Below are 20,148 nucleotides of genomic sequence, written 5' to 3'. Positions count from 1 at the left end.
CCGACTCGGTGCTCTACTGCCGGGCACTGGTCTAGTCCTTTATAAAGATGTCAGGGCGTTCCACATTCCGGTGGCAGAGGCAGTGTAGTAGGCTACGAGAATTTCTCCTGTGGGATTAATTCAGATCTGTGTCTGTATCTATCCATGCTATCTAATCACATGATCTAAGAGGGGGGGGGGGGCGGATCAAGAACAGAAAATAATACTCCTCTCTCTGACAGTCCTACTTTTATCGCTTTATCATTATCAACCACCTGCTGCTGGTGCTGCTGCTGCTGCAGTTATCAGACACACGCGCACTCACTCACTCACTCACTCACTCACTCTCTCTCTCTCTCTCTCTCACTCACTCACTCACTCACTCACTCACTCACTCACTCACTCACTCACTCACACACACACACCCCCTCAGAGCGGATACACTCACTTTGAAAAGCATCCTGCCTGTCCTGCCCTGCCTTTTCTTCCCTGACCCACACAGAGCAACATCATAAGGCTGCACATGAACGGTAAGACATTTGCTGCATGCATACTTTCTCACGATTATTGTTTCATTCATACAAAAATAATTAAGGAATGTGACATGCAACACTGTTGAAGGAGGAAATGAGGCTTGCACAGCCAAAACGAGATGATGCTTTACATGAATTGTAAATATAAGTTTTGGATCTGAGCCATGGTGGAATGTTGACCTGTTGCAAGAGTCAGTCTCTCGTGCACAAACCAGAATATTATATAATATATATATATATATATATATATATATATATATATATATATATATATATATATATATATTATATAATATCATGGCATGAACCATGGAAAGACGTTCTGACATCTTTCATGTTCATGCTTCTGCACCGTGGTCAGCACCGCTGCAATGTTGGCGTGCGCCCTCTGCTTGTTTAATGCCAATGAACCGGGACCGCATGTCATTCCCTCTGCTTGTTTAATGCCAATGAACCGGGGACCGCATGTCATTCTGCTTGTTTAATGCCAATGAACCGGATGGACCGCATGTCATTCTGCTTGTTTAATGCCAATGAACCGGGGACCGCATGTCATTCCCTCTGCTTGTTTAATGCCAATGAACCGGGGACCGCATGTCATTCCCTCTGCTTGTTTAATGCCAATGAACCGGGGACCGCATGTCATTCCGACGCTAGTCCGACATGCGTCCACATGTCGGACTAGCGTCTGCTCCTGTGCTTGCGATTATGGTTAGGTTAGGGTTTGAGGTGGGTTGCCGTTTGTCGGCGCTACTGAGGATTTTTAGTGTAGATTGGGATCCTGGAGATAGTACGGGCCATTTGTATGTTTGTACACTGAGTTACAAACCCATAAGTGTATCTGGTGGTATGAAGTGCAGCTGAACGCCACACCTACAAGAAAGACCCGCACAGGATGTAGAATCTGGAAACGATCATATCTGATGATGGTCATAACAATTTACATTTACATTCCTCTTGTAACAGGATTAAACAGAACCTAATTTGGGCCCTGCTCGGCAGAAGGTGGTACTAAGCGTGAGTTCTGGGTACACAGAACTCACTCATATGTGATGTCGGTCCAACTTCTCATGCAGAATCTATGATCTTATCCCAATTATCAATGTTTTCATTAAGAAGCATAGGCGTAATATTGTAAAAAAAATAACTAACCATTTTCAACCTGGCATCACTATTTGCGTTGTAGCTAGTACTCGTGTTTTGGTGAATATTAAGTTGTTTCAGTCATTTAGGGCCACGCATAAAAATAATTAATCCACAAAACTAGTGTAATTTGTTTTGTTGACCTATTTCTAACATTAGAACTTTGACCCCTCTGTCACATGGAACTATAGTTTTTTTTGCTGTTGATCGTGTAGTGATACTGGACACAAAAATGGTAATGTGACAGGGGGCTCAAAGTTGAACGAAAGTTGCTCTATATGGTAGAAATAGGTCAACAATACAAATTACGCAAATTGTATTTTTAATGCTTGGCCCCAGACCCCCACCAAATGCTCGGAACTACTTAATATTCACCCAAACCAGACCAGAACTCCCACCACAGGACTCAATCAATTATTACCTTTGCAACCATAATGTTAATGGCAAGTATTTCCTACAGCTTTAAGTCCAAAATTCTGAACTGTAACCCTTTTATTTAAAGTACCACTTTTGCCATTTTCAACCTATCTCTAATAATTGGTCCTACTCATAAGATGTCACCATTTCTGCCTACTAAGTCTGTGTCTCATTGGTGGACTGTGTTTTATTTTCTTCTTATTCTTATTCTATTAATGCAAGACCAAGGTTTCTCCTCCAGCGTGCTAACTTTCCAGGAAGGAAATCAAGGCTGTACTTTCTATTATCTTGTTATTATCCCCATGTAGATGATGGCAGAGAACGGCTCCTCCGTACCGTGTGAGTCCATCGACGACTTCCGTAACTCCATCTACTCCACGGTCTACTCCGTCGTCACCATACTGGGCCTGTCCGGGAACGGCTTCGCCCTGGTGGTCCTGATCCGGACCTATCAGCAGAACTCTCCCTTCCACGTGTACATGCTCAACCTGGCTGTGTCCGACCTGCTGTGCGTGAGCACGCTGCCACTGCGCGTCATCTACTACGTCAACAAGGGACAGTGGAACCTGGGCGACTTCCTCTGTCGGATCAGGTCAGTGTACTAACGGTAAATGGTCAGGGGTGGAATGTAACTAATTGATATGTAGCTTGCAGAGTTAGTTCAGTCAGATATACTCGAGCGGCTTCATGCTATGCTCAAGGGCGCATACATATGCTTGAGGGGTTAATATGCTGCATTACTATGTGGGTGTATAGTATTCAGTGTTTGCAAGACCCACATGTCATACGCTGACGTGGCAGTCAGCTGACCAATTGGGCAGGGTATACAAGCTCACCTAGACTGCATGCTTTCTTCCTGCCTTCCGGTTCCTGGTTGTTATCAAGGACTGTCCAAAGAGGACGAGACGCGAAGACTGTACAGGCGACGCCATGTTGCTCCATGGTGCTCCATGGAAGGAAAGTTCGACCAAGGAAGTCGAACGCGGAAGTGTTGGCTGCATATAGCCCACTTCGCACTATGTGGAAATGTCATACTGGCTGCATTGAATGGTCTTCTTGATAAGAACATACTGGTGATTATAGGTTGCTAACATTAAATAGATTTTGAACAAAATGTCTAACTTGTAAATAACGAAAAAAGTGTATATTTAGAATTGATAGCAGCTCTGAATACTAGACAGGCCCTCCTCCCACAACTCATATGATATTGCAATGCCCAACTCCTCAGCCCATGCATCTCTGAGATGACCAGAGTCCACCGACGCCCCAAAGGCAGCAACAAAGCCAGAAACTAAATGTTTAGAGTCGGGATGTGTGAGAATTAGGTCATAGAACCTGTGGCCCTTGGGTTTGACTGTACATTCTGGTATATGCTCACTCACAAAATGCCTAATTTGGAAGAACCGGACAAAATGTGCTTGAGGAATATGATATTTAGTCTGCAATTGAGCTAAAGATGCCACTTTATTCTCTATATGTAAAGATCTCCATGCAGCTCAGTCCCCTCCAATCTGAAAATACGCCATCCATAATTCCTGGTTTAAATAATAGATTGTGCTATAGGGGTGTATACAGAAATATTAGCCAGAGTAAAACGCTTTCTAATCTGGTTCAGAATCTTCGGGGAGTTCCTAAGAACAAAATTATGATCTAACAGTTTGAGTGAAGGCTGTACTCTGGAGATGGGAGTGAGATTTCTGAGACTGCCATGGATTCAATATTTAACCAGAAGGGGGCGGCAGAGGACCAGTGAAAGGAAGAAAGCCCTACTGCCAATCTAAGCTAAAAAGAAAGGGGGTGACCCAAAAGAAATTGCAATAGTAATCGTTCAAGGTTTCTTTTATGGTCATCCAAATGACATATTCAAAATTGAGTATTATATAAATTGTGGATCATGGTCAATTCAGGGGTTGAACGTTGGGGTACCATTGAAAACCTATATAAGGCCATAGCCATTTGCAGTCCTGCGGCTAAAAATGAGGTCATCACATTTGGGCAAGTGACTATGGCCGAATTTAGCCCAAGGAGTGATTTTCGTGCAAAACTAATGCTTGGAATGGATTCAGAATCGATTGCATTATGTGTGTGTGTGTACTTTTGTACTTTTTCATTGCAGTATTACTTTTACTTAAGTAAAAAAAAAGAAAGGGAGAACTTTTTCCACCACTGGAACTAAGAAGCCATTTTGGTTCCAGTTGGCACCTTGTAATGTTTCTGTGCGTGTCTCTCTCCACGACACGCAGCTCCTATGCCCTCTACGTGAACCTCTACTGCAGCATCTTCTTCATGGCTGCCATGTCCGTCACGCGCTTCGTGGCCATCGTGTTCCCTGTGCAGAACCTGAACCTGGTGACACAGTGCCGCGCACGGCTGGTGTGCGCCGCCATCTGGGTGTTCATCTGTGCCAGCGCCTCGCCCTTCCTGATAAGAGGACAGTGGACCCCCACACCAAAAAGACCAAGTGCTTCGAGCCGCCCACGCCGCGCAAACAGATCGACAAGCTGGTAACTGATTGATTGATGTTCTTTTTTTTATAGAATATCGTCATTGTCGGGTGGAAACCGGGCTTTGAGGGTATTGCAAGGCGCCCCCCCAAATCATTGGCAAACACCATCCTTAAGATATGTGGTGCTAAGCTGAAAAGCAGGTATACTTAATACTTTCCCCGCCGAAAAACGTAACCTACGTTAATCATTAGTCTCGGCAAGCGCAAATAAATAAACGTACGTTTATTCAGTTATATAAATGTTTTGTTTCCGATCTAGTCGAAAGGCTTCTCACATTAGCTTCGGATGACTATCTGTTGTTATAGCCATGACACTGCATAGCGGTCGCTGTAATGGCGCCGGCCTGTACTTCTCATCGGCTAGTGAGAGAGCAACACCTAAACCGACAACACACACAACATCCGGTTCCGGTCGCGGTGTTTTGGATCTTCAAAATAAGGGTTGAACGGGGGATATCCTGGCATATAGTAATCATTCTTTAATTAACCCTGGTTAATGAACTGGCCACATAAAAACATAATGTTAACGCTTTCTGTACACTTTAAAAAATATATATATTCTTCTTAGTATAATCATAGGACCTGATGATCATGTTTTAGGGTGGAAAAATGCACTCCATCTTTAATTGTATGCAGATGATGCTGAACTACTTCTCTCTGGTGGTGGGCTTCGTCCTTCCCTTCCTGGTCATCCTGCTGTGCTATGCGGGCATCATCCGCGTGCTGCTGTTGCGCGGCAGCGGCGTGTCGCCGTTGTCGCGCAGGCAGAGCAGCGCCAAGGCCATCCGCATGATCGCCATCGTCACGCTGACCTTCCTGGTCAGCTTCCTGCCGTACCACGTCCAGCGCAGCCTTCACATCAACTTCCTGGCGAGGAGCGGCACCAGCTGTGCCGAGAAGGTAGCACTATAGAGCGTTGCAGTTCCGCCCCTTTTCATGACGACGAGTGGCCCAAAGGAGAATTTCCCATTTATTTTGAATGGGAAATTTTGACCTGTAAGCTTCGGACAAAGCCAACTCCGATGGTGACAAATGAACAAAAACTTTTGGGCCGATCAAATCATTAGAAAGAAGAAAAACAACAAAAAATATGTTGTACCTTGCCCTTTTTTCCCCTTCTTTCTAACTATTTGTTCGGCCCAAAAACTGTGTTTATTTTCATGATTTGTCATGATCCGAGTTGGCTTTGTCCGAGGCTTTAAAGGTATTTCCATGTTTTTCCATGTTTCAATACTTTTTACTACAAACTACTACAAAGTTACATTGGTACTTTGTAGATGTAGATTATTCAAGATTATACTTCATATTTGTCGTATTGAAAAAACATGTTAACAACAATGATGGTAGTGCTGTCAAACAAGTCTTCATCTCTCTCTCTCTCCATTGCTTGAAAAACGTTGAAGACCCCATATCTAAAAGCACTTCTACCTCCTCCAAGTGGCAGGTGGCTATGCAGAAGTCCGTGGTGGTGACGCTGTGCCTGGCCGCTGCCAACTCCTGCTTCGACCCGCTGCTCTACTTCTTCTCCGGGGAAGGATTCCGCACTCGCCTGACCTCCATGCGCCGCTCCAGCAAAGCCATGGCACCTCTGCACAGAGTGGATGCCGCGCAGCGTTCGGTCTCACAAGAACAGCTGAAGGCCTGAGACCACGTAACCTCGCTCCACCGGGCTTTCCACCTAGACCACGCGAGGGCGTGGGGATGGGGGACCGGGAGTCTATTGGTCACGCAGAGACATTTTGGACATCGCTTTTACAGTGCTAGAAGAAGACAGGCAGCAGGAAGTAAGTCAGTCACAGTTACCCCAACACGACGGAACACCCAAATATTTGTTTTTCAGAGCCACAAGAAAGGAGCTAAATGAGAAGCACCTTTAATTAATTGCACCTCCAACACTTTTCCCTATTCACACGTAGTACAGTAGCAGGCTAGTCACGCAGGGGTTCCCAAACTGTGGTGCGTGCACCCCTTGTGGTGCGCGAACGCCCTAGTCTAGGGGGTGCGTGACATGAAAAGGGTAATGGCGGTTTTATGGTGTTATTTAACACAAATGGCAAAATCCGGTTAACCACTGTTGTAAGGAGATGTATAGAGCAGCTGCGGGAGTATACAGCAGCTGCATGTCTCTCAGTGCAGTGATTTTTTTTTACATAATTGACATAATGTGACGTAATTTCAGCAAATACTTTCGCAAATACAAGACTTAGCGTTGGTGGGGGGGGTGCGTCAGTTAGGTCAGGAGTTAACGGGGGGCATGGCCAAAAATGTTTGGTGTCTGCTGTAGGATAAGATGTTTGGCTTTAGTGTAATTTCCCACACGGGAAATCTGGGTGAGAATCCTGGGAGTTCCAGGACGCGATATCACTCTAGCCTTAAGAATGCATAGACCCACACCCAAGATATGAGTTATTAAATTATACAATAAGTATATTATTTCACAATGTGCATATTGTTGCATGTGTGCATGACTACTTATAAAATAACTAAATATCTATACTGAATCAATCATGTAGCATACAATCCTACATACAGATATAGTATTCAGTGTTCTGCAGGAAACATGATGTAAATGTGTAACGTGTGACTGATCTGTAGCTCAGCTATCCTCTAACAATTTTTTATTATAGTTATTTAGCTAGTTTTTCACAACACTTGTATGGCGAGATATAAAAGTGTTTTTATTTATGAACATTATTAATTTATTTTCAAATAAAACAAACATGGTATATACAGTAATTATGAGAGGTCTGTTACAGTGGCACACCATTTGATGATTTCCCCCACCTGTTTTCTCCCAGTTCTTTCTGGCGTAGGAATGAAGTCCTACTACACTTTAATCCCACTGAGTCAGGTCTGTGGATTTTTTATTTATTTATATGTTTTGGTGCTTTTTGCCTTTTATTGATAGTAGTTAGACCTGAAAGGGGGAGAGAGATGGGGAGGGGGGAGATACGCAGCAAAGGTCGTCAGGATCAGGACTCGAACCCGCGACACGCTGTCAGGCTGCCTAGGTGCCTGGACCGCTCGGCCGGCCCAGGCCAGGTCCGTGGATTCTGTTGATTTCATATCGAGCTGTCATTGTTTAGCTTTTATTGATGTTTTTGATTTGATACGGCAATTCTATTTTTGTGCTTTTTCTGTCTGCATTGCGTGTATTTTCGGCACCACTGATAATAAGGGTTTATGCAACACTATTGTCACACTGCTGTGCGATAACCATTCACTGTCTGTTACTGTACTTTCTGTTTCGAGTTTTCGCTGCAAATACAACACAAACTGAAACCCCCCACACAACAAATGCACAACGCACACACACACATACACGCACGCACACACACTTCAACTTAGAACTTTATTTTTCCTTTCAGAAACGTCTTTATTGCAGTGGTTAAAAAAACTACAACACACAAATGTGTGAACTAAGTTACTTCCTCTCAGTGGATGTGATTTGAGGATGTCAGATAAGATCCTATCTTGACTGAGTATGGTTTTACGAACAGCCAACGTAGACGATGGCCTAGATAGACAACACTATTAACTAGAAACAAGCAGAGCCAAGATTGACCGGTAGATTGAGAGCTTCGGCATCTCTGGCTCCCCTTTTTTCCACAATGCTGCACTATTATATGTATACATATATGCAGCCAACGCAATAACGCTGAGTCCTGCTGCTCCCATTTTCTGGCTGATCTTCTGCTCCATCCTCCCCTCACTCACTCACAAACAAGACCCCGAGATGCTTGAGCTCCTACACTTGAGTAGTATCTGAATGTATGTATCGTTAGAGCTCTGCAACACGTGTTGGCACTTGGCAGACACTATTGTTCATAACCTCCATTTGAATAAGCTAGGCTGGCACCCGAAGTGCCACGCAAGTCATCAACAACGATGCAAGTTGGCTATACCTCAGGAATGTTGCATGTTGGCCAAGCCTCAGGAACGATGCGAGTAGGGAACGTTGCTGATGTTGATAACGTTGATAGGAGCATCTTCTAGGAGACTAAATACAACCGCTGTTGTTAGTTATATTGTAACAACTTACTCTACCATACTGGTCAAAATAAAAATGTATTAACCCATTTAGGTCTGAGGCCTCCTAAAACCTAACCTAAGGTTTTCTGTAAACCTTCAAATTCGTATTTAAAAAAAAGCCGGCATTTAAGGTAAAACAACGTATCGGTTACACCAGGTCTAAATGGGTTAATGAAAATAGTGTGTGTGTGTGTGTGTGTGTGTGTGTGTGTGTGTGTGTGTGTGTGTGTGTGTGTACAGTTAACTCTGGCACCGTAAACCCGGTGCCCAAATTTTGCACACACATCCTGGATGCCAACGATGAACCTCTGCCCCAAATTTTCCAGAACGGTCTGTTATAGCGCCACCAGGAAGCCGACTTTTGAAAAACATTTTTTTTATATTACTCCTCCAGATTCTGTCCAAAAATCTTGCAAATCTATAGTCCTCTATAGTCATGTGTTCAAGAAGAGATCTGTCCGATATTTCATATTCCATCCTAATTGGCTAACATTGGCTTTCAAAGTTGGCAGGATTGGCCCGTTTTGAACAAAACGCCTCAAATCATGAACGCAGCGTGCAATTATGTGAAATCTTTCACAGACTTTCCTACTAGGCTGAGGAATATATCCCACCCTTTTCACATTGGCCTGCTATAGCGCCACCAACAGGTGGATTTGAGCAAAACACATTTTTGGAACAATATGCCTCAAATCATCCAATTGCCATCAAAGGCATAAGAACAAATGGCACCATTTTCACATTGGCCTATTGTAGCGCCACCAGCCAAGGTGAAGGTTCTGTAACAGAGAACCAAAACAAACTCTCCTGAATTGATTTTTAAAAGCGGTTGTACCATTTCCTGTTTATCTCGTTAATGAGTTGCACAAATGGAGTGCAACAAATGGAGCGGATACTGCATTAGAAAATGGAGCAGTCATTTAGAAGATCTGATATGATTTCTCATAACTCACTTAGTGTCAGTGAAGAAGGTGGAGTCGACCACACACTGCTTTAGGCCTATAATACAACACTTCAGTTGATTGAAGTGCTCATAAAGTGCTTTATGAAACAGTTGTGAGGTCAGCTTAATGGCTCAATAATAGCTATATGATCCTTGTTTTCAGTAATGTTGTCATTAAACGTTGCATTTGGCCAATTTAGATTTGATGGTAATTTGGCATTTTCATACTAGCACATTTCCAGTACTTTACAAAGTACTGTATTCCTCACATCCACACACCCAACGGTGGATGTAATTCAGTGATTGTGTCTGCATGGCAGAAATAGCAGATTTACAAGCTTACAACACGAGTGACGTGTTGAAATGTTCCACTATTTAATGTAAAAGCAGCTGTGTCAAAAGTGCAGAGAAGCCAGGAGGCGCACATTCAGCCAAAACACATCCTGTCTACTGTATTTACCTCTGTTGTTGACTCACAGCTCAAATTACATTGATATTGTTTGAGTAAGGCATCTGTATCCTTGAATCCTAATTTTAATTTACCTCCCTAGTCAAACAGTACTGTCTTGTTCATTATGTTACTATCAGGGGCTGTGTAATTGATAAAAAATAAGTCATGTTTGAGGGGACATTATCAAACGTTTTAAAGGGATATTTCACTTAAAAAAAAGAATAAAAAAACGTTGGTCATTTTACACCCCTGCACTATTATACGTTGCTTGATTCAGTATTTAGATATTTCATATTCATTTTAGCTGCCCCGCCCCCTTCCTATACAAACCCATTATAACTTCCAACTCCATTTTAACCATAGATTAGATAGATTCATCGAAAACACCTATACTTTTTTCTGGTGACTGATATTGTCCTTCTAATATGTGGGGAGGCTTTTTCATTTACTGTTTTCATTTTAAAATATATATTCTGGAAAGGTTCCTCCTCCAGGAGTCCACGAAGGAGAGTAGGAGACTAAAAAACACTAAATAAAAAAACACATATTAGATGGAAAATACCCGTCACCATGGTTAAAATGGAGTTTGAAATTATAACGGGTTTGTATAGGAAGGGGGCCGGGCAGTTAAAATGAATACTGAATCGAGCAAAAAACTGTCTGGGGTGTTCACATAAGCCTGAGTAAACCAAATCCAAAAATTTAAAGTGAAATATCCCTTGTACTCCCGTTTAATTCATTTTCGTCCACAAACACAGGCTTTGATCTGAAATCGTAGTTGATACAGAGGCATGGTAAACCACACGGCAGTAAAAAACATTCAGCCTCCCATAATACTGATGATGGCTGTTTTATATTATAAATGTGGCCTATAAATGTACTGCCCAGGGTGGGCAGTACAAATATAGGGTGGGATATATTCCTCAGCCTAGTAGGATGTCACGCGCATAGCCTCTATTGAGTGTTTAGTACCAGGGTCTCCCTGTCTCTCAGGTTCCAGGTGGGTCGCCAATTTAATCCAATCATATCATCGGTATCCCGTCCTGAAAATGTATTTTCTGTTCACTAAAGAGCTGGAGAGACTGAACAAACATATTGCAATGATTATTTTATTGCTACTACAAAAAATGCGCAGAAAGATATTTTAGCGTGTACTGTATATTGCTGAGGACCCAAAGGAGTGCGGTGCTGGGGTTGAGTCGGTCAGATAGGTGGTTGTACAGAACTGGGTGCATATCCCAACTTGCATCGTTCCTGACTTTGCATCATTTCCGAGTAGACTGGGCTTAAGTGGTCTAGTAACAAGGAAATCACTTTCCCTGTTTTAATAATGTGTAGCAGTCAGTCAGTCCCTAGCAGACAGCAGATAAACCCGTTAGACAGGCACAGTCATGCTGGTTAGTAGTACAGTGTTCATACACGCTCCACACCCGGTCGGACCCACGGTTGTCCAGAACCACCACAAAGGCCTCTGCCTTCCATCGTTACCGACTCGGGTGCTCTACAGCCGGGCACTGGTCTAGTCCTTTATAAAGATGTCAGGGCGTTCCACATTCCGGTGGCAGAGGCAGTGTAGTAGGCTACGAGAATTTCTCCTGTGGGATTAATTCAGATCTGTGTCTGTATCTATCCATGCTATCTAATCACATGATCTAAGAGGGGGGCGGATCAAGAACAGAAAAGAATACTCCTCTCTCTGACAGTCCTACTTTTATCGCTTTATCATTATCAACCACCTGCTGCTGGTGCTGCTGCTGCTGCAGTTATCAGACACACGCGCGCGCACTCACTCACTCACTCACTCACTCACTCACTCACTCACTCACTCACTCACTCACTCACTCACTCTCACACACACACACACACACACACACACACACACCCTCAGAGCGGATACACTCACTTTGAAAAGCATCCTGCCCTGCCTTTTCTTCCCTGACCCACACAGAGCAACATCATAAGGCTGCACATGAACGGTAAGACATTTGCTGCATGCATACTTTCTCACGATTATTGTTTAATTCATACAAAAATAATTAAGGAATGTGACATGCAACACTGTTGAAGGAGGAAATGAGGCTTGCACAGCCAAAACGAGATGATGCTTTACATGAATTGAAACATTTTCATCTAAAATGCATCACCAAGGCACAGCAAATGTTTCAGCACGTCAAATATTTGTTGGAGATTATTTATTGATTAGGTTATATGATTTAACATGCAATTAAGTGTAAAATGACAGATTACAGGAAACAGATTACAAATCAGTCAAAAATATAAGTTTTGGATCTGAGCCATGCTGGAATGTTGACCTGTTGCAAGAGTCAGTCTCTCGTGCACAAACCGGAATATTATATTATATATATATATATATATATATATATTATCATGGCATGAACCATGGAAAGACGTTCTGACATCTTTCATGTTCATGCTTCTGCACCGTGGTCAGCACCGCTGCAATGTTGGCGTGCGCCCTCTGCTTGTTTAATGCCAATGAACCTCTGCTTGTTTAATGCCAATGAACCGGGGACCGCATGTCATTCCCTCTGCTTGTTTAATGCCAATGAACCGGGGACCGCATGTCATTCTGCTTGTTTAATGCCAATGAACCGGGGACCGCATGTCATTCCGACGCTAGTCCGACATGCGTCCACATGTCGGACTAGCGTCTGCTCCTGTGCTTGCGATTATGGTTATTATGGTTAGGGTTATGGTTAGGGTTTGAGGTGGGTTGTCGTTTGTCGGACCAATGACTAGTCAGAACAACGTACTGCTTACGTCATTTGTAGCTAGCCGAGCACATTTTAAATGAATAGCAAGGAAATGATGAACAGATAATTTAAATTAATGCTCATGACGTCTTTAACAACCTTTTTCAAGGTGTTAATTTGTGCTCTTGATGATTTTGACGACTTTTTGACATTTTCGACAGACAACCCTCGCTTCCCCTTCCGAGGCGGTGGCTCAGGGGTAGAGTGGCCGGATGGTAACCGCAAGGTCGCCAGTTCGAACGCTACTGAGGATTTTTAGTGTAGATTGGGATCCTGGAGATAGTACGGGCCATTTGTATGTTTGTACACTGAGTTACAAACCCATAAGTGTATCTGGTGGTATGAAGTGCAGCTGAACGCCACACCTACAAGAAAGACCCGCACAGGATGTAGAATCTTGAAACGATCATATCTGATGATGGTCATAACAATGTACATGGTTTCCTCTTGTAACAGGATTGTTATTGCATTTGAAGTCTGTCAAAATTATTTTGTATTATTGGGTTAATCTATGAAGGGCTCTTGTGGCGGGTGGTGTCTATATTGGTAAGAGGAAACTTGCAGCCCGTCCCCTTATGCTGCTGTGTTTCCTGTTTATGGTAGGTGAATAGCTGTGATTTTTCATGTATTTAGCTAATTTCACTTACATCAAAGTACATGTGATATGAATGTTGTGGACATGTACATTGTAATTGGTCAGTACATTGTACATTGAAATTGTACTGCTTTTCTTCTAACGTGACAAGTTGCAAGATTCAGCATGGAGATGCACAACGACAACAGTAATGGCGCAGCCATTTGAAATCTATTGTTTCTGTTCTGATGTTTAGGGGAGCTCTGTTGTGAGCCTCACACAGTCACACCACCAACCACATGTGTATGTGTTTGTTGTCTGACAGAGTAGGCAATAAATGCTGTGAACCTGAGAGAAGTTGTGATGTCATCAATCAGTGAACCGTATCGTAAGATATGTTTCTGGGTTACACACACTACGGCTCGGTTTTAGATACGTTTCTCAGAACCTAATTTGGGCCCTGCTCGGGAGAAGGTGGTACTAAGCGTGAGTTCTGGGAACACAGAACTCACTCATATGTGATGTCGGTCCAACTTCTCATGCAGAATCTATGATCTTATCCCAATTATCAATGTTTTCATTAAGAAGCATAGGCGTAATATTGTAAAACTACTAACTAACCATTTTCAACCTCGCATCACTATTAGCGTTGTAGCTACTGTAACTCGTGTTTTGGTGAATATTAAGTTGTTTCAGTCATTCAGGGCCACGCATAAAAATAATTAATCCACAAAACTAGTGTTGTTGACCTATTTCTAACATTAGAACTTTGACCCCTCTGTCACATGGAACTATAGGTTTTGTGCTGTTGCTGGTGTAGTGATACTGGACACAAAAATGGTAATGTAACAGGGGGGGTCAAAGTTGAACGAAAGTTGCTCTATATGGTAGAAATAGGTCAACAATACAAATTACGCTAATTTTATTTTTAATGCTTGGCCCCAGATGCTCGGAACTACTTAATATTCACCCAAACCAGACCAGAACTCCCACCACGGGACTCAATCAATTATTACCTTTGCAACCATAATGTTAATGGCAAGTATTTCCTACAGCTTTAAGTCCAAAATTCTGAACTCTAACCCTTTTATTTAAAGTACCACTTTTGCCATTTTCAACCTATCTCTAATAATTGGTCCTACTCATAAGATGTCACCATTTCTGCCTACTAAGTCTGTGTCTCATTGGTGGACTGTGTTTTATTTTCTTCTTATTCTTATTCTATTAATGCAAGACCAAGGTTTCTCCTCCAGCGTGCTAACTTTCCAGGAAGGAAATCAAGGCTGTACTTTCTATTATCTTGTTATTATCCCCATGTAGATGATGGCAGAGAACGGCTCCTCCGTACCGTGTGAATCCATCGACGACTTCCGTAACTCCGTCTACTCCACGGTCTACTCCGTCGTCACCATACTGGGCCTGTCCGGGAACGGCTTCGCCCTGGTGGTCCTGATCCGGACCTATCAGCAGAACTCTCCCTTCCACGTGTACATGCTCAACCTGGCTGTGTCCGACCTGCTGTGCGTGAGCACGCTGCCACTGCGCGTCATCTACTACGTCAACAAGGGACAGTGGAACCTGGGCGACTTCCTCTGTCGGATCAGGTCAGTGTACTAACGGTAAATGGTGGAATGTAACTAATTGATATGTAGCTTGCAGAGTTAGTTCAGTCAGATATACTCGAGCGGCTTCATGCTATGCTCAAGGGCGCATACATATGCTTGAGGGGTTAATATGCTGCATTACTATGTGGGTGTATAGTATTCAGTGTTTGCAAGACCCACATGTCATACGCTGACGTGGCAGTCAGCTGACCAATTGGGCAGGGTATACAAGCTCACCTAGACTGCATGCTTTCTTCCTGCCTTCCGGTTCCTGGTTGTTATCAAGGACTGTCCAAAGAGGACGAGACGCAAAGAATGTACAGGCAACGCCATGTTGCTCCATGGTGCTCCATGGAAGGAAAGTTCGACCAAGGAAGTCGAACGCGGAAGTGTTGGCTGCATATAGCCCACTTCGCACTATGTGGAAATGTCATACTGGCTGCATTGAATGGTCTTCTTGATAAGAACATACTGGTGATTATAGGTTGATAACATTAAATAGATTTTGAACAAAATGTCTAACTTGTAAATAACGAAAAAAGTGTATATTTAGAATTGATAGCAGCTCTGAATACTAGACAGGCCCTCCTCCCACAACTCATATGATATTGCAATGCCCAACTCCTCAGCCCATGCATCTCTGAGATGACCAGAGTCCACCGACGCCCCAAAGGCAGCAACAAAGCCAGAAACTAAATGTTTAGAGTCGGGATGTGTGAGAATTAGGTCATAGAACCTGTGGCCCTTGGGTTTGACTGTACATTCTGGTATATGCTCACTCACAAAATGCCTAATTTGGAAGAACCGGACAAAATGTGCTTGAGGAATATGATATTTTGTCTGCATTTGAGCTAAAGATGCCACTTTATTCTCTATATGTAAAGATCTCCATGCAGCTCAGTCCCCTCCAATCTGAAAATACGCCATCCATAATTCCTGGTTTAAATAATAGATTGTGCTATAGGGGTGTATACAGAAATATTAGCCAGAGTAAAACGCTTTCTAATCTGGTTCAGAATCTTTGGGGAGTTCCTAAGAACAAAATTATGATCCAACAGTTTCCGTGAAGGCTGTACTCTGGAGATGGGAGTGAGATTTCTGAGACTGCCATGGATTCAATATTTAACCAGAAGGGGGCGGCAGAGGACCAGTGAAAGGAAGAAAGCCCTACTGCCAATCTAAGCTAAAAAGAAATTGCAATAGTAATCGTTCAAGGTTTCTTTTATGGTCATCCAAATGACATATTCAAAATTGAGTATTATATAAATTGTGGATCATGGTCAATTCAGGGGTTGAACGTTGGGGTACCATTTAAAACCTATATAAGGCGACTATGGCCGAATTTAGCCCAAGGAGTGATTTTCGTGCAAAACTAATGCTTGGAATGGATTCAGAATCGATTGCATTGTGTGTGTGTGTGTGTGTGTGTGTGTGTGTGTGTGTGTGTGTACTTTTGTACTTTTTCATTGCAGTATTACTTTTACTTAAGTAAAAAAAAAGAAAGGGAGAACTTTTTCCACCACTGGAACTAAGAAGCCATTTTGGTTCCAGTTGGCACCTTGTAATGTTTCTGTGCGTGTCTCTCTCCATGACACGCAGCTCCTACGCCCTCTACGTGAACCTCTACTGCAGCATCTTCTTCATGGCTGCCATGTCCGTCACGCGCTTCGTGGCCATCGTGTTCCCTGTGCAGAACCTGAACCTGGTGACACAGTGCCGCGCACGGCTGGTGTGCGCCGCCATCTGGGTGTTCATCTGTGCCAGCGCCTCGCCCTTCCTGATGAGAGGACAACACGTGGACCCCCACACCAACAAGACCAAGTGCTTCGAGCCGCCCACGCCGGGCAAACAGATCGACAAGCTGGTGACTGATTGATTGATGTTCTTTTTTTTTATAGAATATCGTCATTGTCGGGTGGAAACCGGGCTTCGAGGGTATTGCAAGGCGCCCCCCCAAATCATTGGCAAACACCATCCTTAAGATATGTGGTGCTAAGCTGAAAACACACACAACATCCGGTTCCGGTCGCGGTGTTTTGGATCTTCAAAATAAGGGTTGAACGGGGGATATCCTGGCATATAGTAATCATTCTTTAATTAACCCTGGTTAATGAACTGGCCACATAAAAACATAATGTTAACGCTTTCTGTATACTTTAAAAATATATATATGTTCTTCTTAGTATAATCATAGGACCTGATGATCATGTTTTAGGGTGGAAAAATGCACTCCATCTTTAATTGTATGCAGATGATGCTGAACTACTTCTCTCTGGTGGTGGGCTTCGTCCTTCCCTTCCTGGTCATCCTGCTGTGCTATGCGGGCATCATCCGCGTGCTGCTGTTGCGCGGCAGCGGCGTGTCGCCGTTGTCGCGCAGGCAGAGCAGCGCCGGCGCCAAGGCCATCCGCATGATCGCCATCGTCACGCTGACCTTCCTGGTCAGCTTCCTGCCGTACCACGTCCAGCGCAGCCTTCACATCAACTTCCTGGCGAGGAGCGGCACCAGCTGTGCCGAGAAGGTAGCACTATAGAGCGTTGCAGTTCCGCCCCTTTTCATGACGACGAGTGGCCCAAAGGAGAATTTCCCATTCATTTTGAATGGGAAATTTTGACCTGTAAGCTTCGGACAAAGCCAACTCGGATGGTGACAAATGAACAAAAACTTTAGAAAACTAGAAAGAAGAAAAACAACAAAAAATATGTTGTACCCTGCCCTTTTTCCCCCTTCTTTCTAACTATTTGTTCGGCCCAAAAACTGTGTTTATTTTCATGATTTGTCATGATCCGAGTTGGCTTTGTCCGAGGCTTTAAAGGTATTTCCATGTTTTTCCATGTTTCAATACTTTTTACTACAAACTACTACAAAGTTACATTGGTACTTTGTAGATGTAGATTATTCAAGATTATACTTCATATTTGTCGTATTGAAAAAAACATGTTAACAACAATCATGGTAGTGCTGTCAAACAAGTCTATGAAGCTATCTATGAAATCTATGAAAATGTTTGATCTGCGATTTTATACAATACGTCACGTCTTCATCTCTCTCTCTCTCCATTGCTTGAAAAACGTTGAAGACCCCATATCTAAAAGCACCTCTACCTCCTCCAACTGGCAGGTGGCTATGCAGAAGTCCGTGGTGGTGACGCTGTGCCTGGCCGCTGCCAACTCCTGCTTCGACCCGCTGCTCTACTTCTTCTCCGGGGAAGGATTCCGCACTCGCCTGACCTCCATGCGCCGCTCCAGCAAAGCCATGGCACCTCTGCACAGAGTGGATGCCGCGCAGCTTTCTGTCTCACAAGAACAAGAACAGCTGAAGGCCTGAGACCACGTAACCTCGCTCCACCGGGCTTTCCACCTAGACCACGCGAGGGCGTGGGGATGGGGGACCGGGAGTCTATTGGTCATTTTGGACATCGCTTTTACAGTTCTAGAAGAAGACAGGCAGCAGGAAGTAAGTCAGTCACAGTTCAGGTACCCCAACACGACGGAACACCCAAATATTTGTTTTTCAGAGCCACAAGAAAGGAGCTAAATGAGAAGCACCTTTAACTAATTGCACCTCCAACACTTTTCCCTATTCACACGTAGTACAGTAGCAGGCTAGTCACGCAGGGGTTCCCAAACTGTGGTGCGTGCACCCCTTGTGGTGCGCGAACGCCCTAGTCTAGGGGGTGCGTGACATGAAAAGGGTAATGGCGGTTTTATGGTGTTATTTAACACAAATGGCAAAATCCGGTTAACCACTGTTGTAAGGAGATGTATAGAGCAGCTGCGGGAGTATACAGCAGCTGCATGTCTCTCAGTGCAGTGATTCTTTTTACATAATTGACATAATGTGACGTAATTTCAGCAAATACTTTCAGCAAATACAAGACTTAGCGTTGGTGGGGTGCGTCAGTTAGGTCAGGAGTTAACGGGGGGCATGGCCAAAAATGTTTGGTGTCTGCTGTAGGATAAGATGTTTGGCTTTAGTGTAATTTCCCACACGGGAAATCTGGGTGAGAATCCTGGGAGTTCCAGGACGCGATATCACTCTAGCCTTAAGAATGCATATACCCACACCCAAGATATGAGTTATTAAATTATACAATAAGTATATTATTTCACAATGTGCATATTGTTGCATGTGTGCATGACTACTATAACTAAATATCTATACTGAATCAATCATGTAGCATACAATCCTACATACAGATATAGTATTCAGTGTTCTGCAGGAAACATGATGTAAATGTGTAACGTGTGACTGATCTGTAGCTCAGCTATCCTCTAACAATTTTTTATTATAGTTATTTAGCTAGTTTTTCACAACACTTGTATGGCGAGATATAAAAGTGTTTTTATTTATGAACATTATTAATTTATTTTCAAATAAAAGAAACATGGTATATACAGTAATTATGAGAGGTCTGTTACAGTGGCACACCATTTGATGATTTCCTCCAACTGTTTTCTCCCAGTTCTTTCTGGCGTAGGAATGAAGTCCTACTACACTTTAATCCCACTGAGTCAGGTCTGTGGATTTTTTTTTAAATTTATATGTTTTGGTGCTTTTTGCCTTTTATTGATAGTAGTTAGACCTGAAAGGGGGAGAGAGATGGGGAGGGGGGAGATACGCAGCAAAGGTCGTCATGATCGGGACTCGAACCCGCGACACGCTGTCAGGCTGCCTAGGTGCCTGGACCGCTCGGCCGGCCCAGGCCAGGTCCGTGGATTCTGTTGATTTCATATCGAGCTGTCATTGTTTAGCTTTTATTGATGTTTTTGATTTGATACGGCAATTCTATTGTACTGAGAATAAGGGTTTGACCTCTGTGTTTTCGCAGATTTTGAATAAATAAATGACATAGACGGCTGTGCACTGTCTAGAACCGTGCTATCATGTAATAATAAGTTAATGTTGCATGTGTTTACAATGAGCAGTGGTAGACGAAGTATTCTGATAGTAAAAGGCTATACAGTATTAATTTATTTTACTTGAGTAAAAGTGCAAAATATGTTTTAGAAAAAACAGGTTTACAAACAAACATCAAATCGAACGACACCCTCATCACTGACAAACTTGATGTAGCCAACTACTTAAACATCTTCTTTACAAACATTGCAACAACAACGCTGGTTAACAAACTGCCCTCCCACTCTTTGGTGTAGAGCACATCCAAGCCTTCTACAAAAACCTAGGTGTTT

At 43.3% G+C, this 20,148-nt stretch overlaps 2 protein-coding genes across 3 annotated transcripts; both read left to right on the top strand.

Annotated features, from left to right (window-relative positions):
• The first annotated feature begins 380 nt into the window (after positions 1-380).
• LOC308322709 (cysteinyl leukotriene receptor 1-like) lies at positions 381-6,554 on the top strand. The gene is given in 6 exon segments (XM_080774103.1): positions 381-509; positions 2,381-2,664; positions 4,316-4,506; positions 4,509-4,576; positions 5,215-5,478; positions 6,023-6,554. Coding segments are annotated over 5 exon segments (1,008 nt in total). The 5' UTR covers positions 381-509; the 3' UTR covers positions 6,224-6,554.
• A 5,373-nt stretch (positions 6,555-11,927) lies between these two features.
• On the top strand, positions 11,928-18,609 carry LOC308322628 (cysteinyl leukotriene receptor 1-like). 2 transcript variants are annotated; one of them, XM_080774004.1, is made up of 5 exons: positions 11,928-11,980; positions 14,673-14,956; positions 16,556-16,820; positions 17,312-17,477; positions 18,077-18,609. In XM_080774004.1, the coding sequence occupies exons 2-5, from the start codon at positions 14,673-14,675 to the stop codon at positions 18,508-18,510; spliced, it is 1,149 nt and encodes a 382-aa protein (XP_080630130.1). In that variant the 5' UTR covers positions 11,928-11,980; the 3' UTR covers positions 18,511-18,609. The 2 variants fall into 2 exon arrangements, with proteins under 2 accessions (XP_080630130.1, XP_080630131.1); XM_080774005.1 differs by lacking the exon at positions 11,928-11,980 and having other exon boundaries at positions 14,300-14,956; positions 17,208-17,477; positions 18,077-18,359.
• Positions 18,610-20,148: the final 1,539 nt, after the last annotated feature.

Source organism: Protomyctophum bolini, assembly GCF_963924005.1.
Source record: "Protomyctophum bolini genome assembly, chromosome: 10".
NCBI classification, from domain to species: Eukaryota; Metazoa; Chordata; class Actinopteri; order Myctophiformes; family Myctophidae; genus Protomyctophum; species Protomyctophum bolini.
This window is presented reverse-complemented; position numbering and strand designations above follow the sequence as displayed.

What these genes read in the sequence shown, in the direction of transcription:
- LOC308322628 (XM_080774004.1), top strand. Translation starts at nt 14,673, where the DNA reads ATGATGGCAGAGAACGGCTCCTCCGTACCGTGTGAATCCATCGACGAC. An exon ending in GCAAACAGATCGACAAGCTG is followed by an intron (nt 16,821 to 17,311) that starts GTGACTGATTGA and finishes GTTGCGCGGCAG; the next exon opens with CGGCGTGTCGCCGTTGTCGC. An exon ending in GCACCAGCTGTGCCGAGAAG is followed by an intron (nt 17,478 to 18,076) that starts GTAGCACTATAG and finishes TCCAACTGGCAG; the next exon opens with GTGGCTATGCAGAAGTCCGT.